The following is a 4,078-nucleotide window of genomic DNA, read 5'->3' as shown; positions in this document are numbered from 1 at the left end:
CCCCCTGCCACTCGGCCCGAGGCCTGCCCACATGCATACAGCCCTGGTCAGCTCTCTCTGGAGTGTTTTCTTCTGAACATTCCAGCCCTAAGCCAAGCTCCAGATGCTGGCCCCTCAGGACCCCACGCAGCTTCTGTCAGCCCCATCCCTCGGTCACCCACAGCCCTGCCTGGCACACACTGAAGCTCCCTCTCTGGTCCTCTCCCCAGACTCCTCTTCCCTCCCTCCAAAGCTCCTCCTGTTCTATAGTGAGGTCCTGACTCCCCTGGCCCTCGCGGTCCTTCTCCCATTTGGGCTGGGTGGCTCCCCTTCCATCCTGCCCGCGTGCAGAGCAAGCCCAAAGTCCTGCACACTTCCAGAGAAGCCTGCCATTTGTACCAAGACCCCATCTCAGCCCCTAGCCTGGGCATCATTCACACTCAGACTGGCCATCAGCAATCGTGGCCAAGCCAGGGTTTAAGGCCAGGAAGCCAGGCTACGGCCAGTGGAGGGAGGCCTGCTGTGTGGTCCCGGCAAGTCCTTCCTCCGGCTGGCCCGGCCCCTCCGGAGGGACAGGGCATAGAACAATTTCTCTGGCCTCTCTAGTTGGGCACCATCCTGTGCCCTTGCCACAGGATGATGACAGTCCCATGGGATAGATGCCAGCTCAAGAGTTCCTGGGGTCAGGCCTCAGGAATTCTGGTCAGAGGGTCGAACCAAGCGCCAGCTTTGTGGAGTCCTTCAGTCCCCCCTCTTGGCCACCTGAGTTCTTTGGGATCCCCCACATCTCCTCGGGTTGAAACAGCTGCCTATGGGGTGGGGAGGGCAGATTGTGAGCACCAAGGCACGGGGGGCTGTCTGGGTTGGTCTGCGTCTCTGGTGCCCAGGGTAGGCAGAGGGACACAGGCAGAGAGACAGAGAGACACAGGCAGAGAGACACAGGCTGGGCAGTTATGGACATGTACACTTGCCCATTTCAAGAAGAAATGGAACAAGGCTTTGGAGCAGTCCTGGGCCCAAGCTGGAGGGACAGGGCCCCCAAGCCTCATTCCCTCCAGAAGCCCCTAGGGTCCTCCCCTCCTAAGGGGCTCCATTTCCACCTGTGGGCACTCGGTTCTCAGGGGCTGCCTGGTCGCAGCAAGGCGCTGGCCTCTAAGCACCGAGAGTGTTGGCATAGGGCCCGGCAGGCTCTGTCAACTTCCCACAAACACTCCCCTGGCCTCTGCAGGACCAGCAGTGGCTCTCCTGACGGAGCACGGGCTCGTGGGCAACCTGCCCTGCACACTGGTCAAACAAGGCCCATCCAACCCCTGCAGGGTGCGTCTGGGGGCTGCTCTGTGCAGATGGGGACTCCCTAGGGGAGCTTTCCCTCAGCTTTCCCCCCACCAAGGAGGCATCATCCCAACCTCGGCCTGGGCTGCTGCCCCAGGTCCCACTCGGGAGCCACGGGCACCTGTTTGCCAGTCCTCATCTCTCCGGACACGCGTCAGGAACACCACGGCCTCCGGCTCCACACACGCCCCCCTCGCCCGGCGGCCCCCACCACCCCCTCCATCCTTCGCTACCTTGTCCCAGTCTACCACTTTGAACTTCGGTTCCATAGCGGGGTCTGTCTTCTGAGTTTCCACTGAGGCTACAGCCCCATTCTCCACGGAACCCTGGAGAGAGAAGATATGAGGGGATTACTGACGGGGGGACCAGGGAAGAAATGGAGCCCGAGCTGCCCTGCGACGCAGCAGCCAGCGTGGAGAGAGCCCCACGGGTAGGGCAGGGTAGGCGGAGATCAGGGACACCAAGCGCTCGAAAACACGGATGCCAGTGGGGGTTATTATTCTCTGTACTCTCCTTCTTCCTTAAAAATAAATCTGCAAGAACAAAAGTGGCAGAAAGATCTGGAAGAGAAGCTGGCTGAGACTGTGGGAAATGGAGTGGCTGGTGGGAAAGCCCTGGGAGGGGGTACCCGCTAGTCTTCCTCCAGGTCTCTGGCAGGTGTCTGGCAGAGGGACTCACAGGGGTGGCAGGCACCCAGAGCCCTGCTGGGACTCATCGTGCCACGCCCAGTGGCTACCCCACCACCCTTCCTGGTTATTCAACAGAACCATGAGTCACAGGCTGGGGCTTCTAGAAATAAAGGAAGCAGGGAGCTAACGAGACTGTCCCTGAGCAGCCCCACGTGTCGGTCGGAGCCACACACAGGGTGGGATTGGCAGAGTGCCCAAGTGTGCTCAAGGTTAAATCAAACTGGCAAAGAGGTAAAGTCAGAAGTAACTGGAATGTGCTCGGCAAACCGACAGCCCCGGCGTGCTCTGACATCACCGGAGCGAGGCCAGAGAACAGACTGGAGGAAGGGCGGGGACGCGCTTGCCAGCAGGACCTTTCCTGAGTTCCTGTGACGACAGGAAACTGCGATTGTCGTGGCCAGGAGGGGTCTCTGGAAGCTGGGTACCAGCAAGAGGCTGAGGAGACCATCAGGCAGCCACGGGGTTTCTATTGTCATAATTCTTACATTTTTGTCTCCAAATGAGCCCATGAGAATGTGATGGTGACAGTGACTGTGGTGGCCTTTTCTGGGGGGAAACCCCTATTAAAGTGGGCTTATCCAAGGGTCCCCAAAGAGCATAAAACCCACGTGGCCATCATGAACACCACGTACCTCAGAACAGCTAGTCTGTGTCAGCAAACTAATACCTGAATTTTGGGGGGAGATTTTTCTTTTGCAATAGGACGTGTGCTTGCAGAGAGACAGAGAAAGTGAGAAGTCACACCCCACGGGGAGATGGCCACACCATAATCCCTTCTCCTCCATTCACCTCTCAGGATTTTGGACATACACATACACACATGCATCTGATGTGAGTTTCAAGTTGCTGTGTCTGGGACTTGAACTACAGTCAGCCATGTGGGAGTCCAGCGCCTCAACCACGGCACCACTTGCTGGTCCTGATTTCTAAAATATTTAACAAGTGTCTCATGCTCCCTTGAGGACAAAGAAAAGTGGATTGTATAGCACATTATATCCTGAAACTCCCTAAATATCTGACATAAATGTCTTTTCTCTTCCCAGGTCAGTAGCTTGATAATTTCATTTCTAATTCTGTTTCTATCTTTAAAATACCCAGAGTGCCCTGAGTCATTGAGCTACTGACTCCCCTCCTACCTGCATAATTGTTTTCTCCTGGTCACTCCAAGTTCTTTCTTGCACAGAATGATCTACCCCTTCTTGGAATACCTAACACCACCTGTTGCAATCCCTTCTGCCTCTCTCAACAAAACAAAAGGACCCTTGGCAGAGGAAGGGTTACCCTACATACATTTAACTTGAAGAGTTCATTGAACGTTTTTATCTGTGCTATACGTTCTCGGCATCCCAGAGGAGCAGGTGCAAATCTGTTCTGGGCACATCTAGCTTAAGGAAGGTCTCTGTCTCATCACCTCTTAGCACTGGAAGTGAGCCCTGATCTATCCAGCTCTTAGGAAGGTCTCTCCTATGCTCAGTCTCCAGATTTCAGGTACCACTCCAGGTTCTTCCCCTCTATGGTTGCGCCGCTCCTTTTTCTTTCCCCTGGCAAGCCTGGAATAAATAGTTGAGAACAGCCAACGCTCCGACATCTGCTTTTCCCCAGGACCCTCCTGGAACACGTGATGGGGCCAGTGCAGAACTCTTGCATGGAACCTATTTCTAGTCATGAGAATTGAGCAGACATTGGCTCTTTCGGTTACCACCATGTTTTTCTTCCTAATCATTCTAGCCAGATATGATCTCTTCATTTTCCAACTTCAAAAAAAAAAATTTTTTTTTGTATTTCAGTAACTTTATTGAAAGGCATATCCCTTAGTACCAAAATGTAATGATGGTTGTTTAGGTTATATCTACCAACTCGAAAGGAACACTGATGTATTCAAAATACTGAAATATAGCAACCTTTTGGGAAAACTGAAACGTTGTCCATAAAACAAGGGTTACAAAAGCTGAGATATATTGTGGTTCTTGGGTTTATTTCTCAGTGCTTGCTTATCAACAGCCAGTCAAAGTTGGATAGAGCCTTCTGGGTGACCTCAGGCTACACTCTGCACTGAGGAACGGTGTACAGCACTGTAA

The 4,078-nt window shown here is 53.9% G+C and overlaps 1 protein-coding gene across 1 annotated transcript in view; it reads right to left on the bottom strand.

Moving 5' to 3' along the window:
* Positions 1 to 4,078, bottom strand: part of FA2H (fatty acid 2-hydroxylase) — a 69,442-nt gene that overhangs the window by 24,178 nt on the left and 41,186 nt on the right. The window contains exon 3 of the mRNA XM_006152740.1: positions 1,545 to 1,637. Coding sequence (XP_006152802.1) covers positions 1,545 to 1,637 — 93 coding nt within the window. The remainder of the gene's footprint in view (positions 1 to 1,544; positions 1,638 to 4,078) is intronic.

The sequence above is a fragment of the Tupaia chinensis genome, unplaced genomic scaffold, assembly GCF_000334495.1.
Source record: "Tupaia chinensis unplaced genomic scaffold, TupChi_1.0 Scaffold000355_1, whole genome shotgun sequence".
In the NCBI taxonomy this organism is placed as follows: domain Eukaryota; kingdom Metazoa; phylum Chordata; class Mammalia; order Scandentia; family Tupaiidae; genus Tupaia; species Tupaia belangeri.
This window is presented reverse-complemented; position numbering and strand designations above follow the sequence as displayed.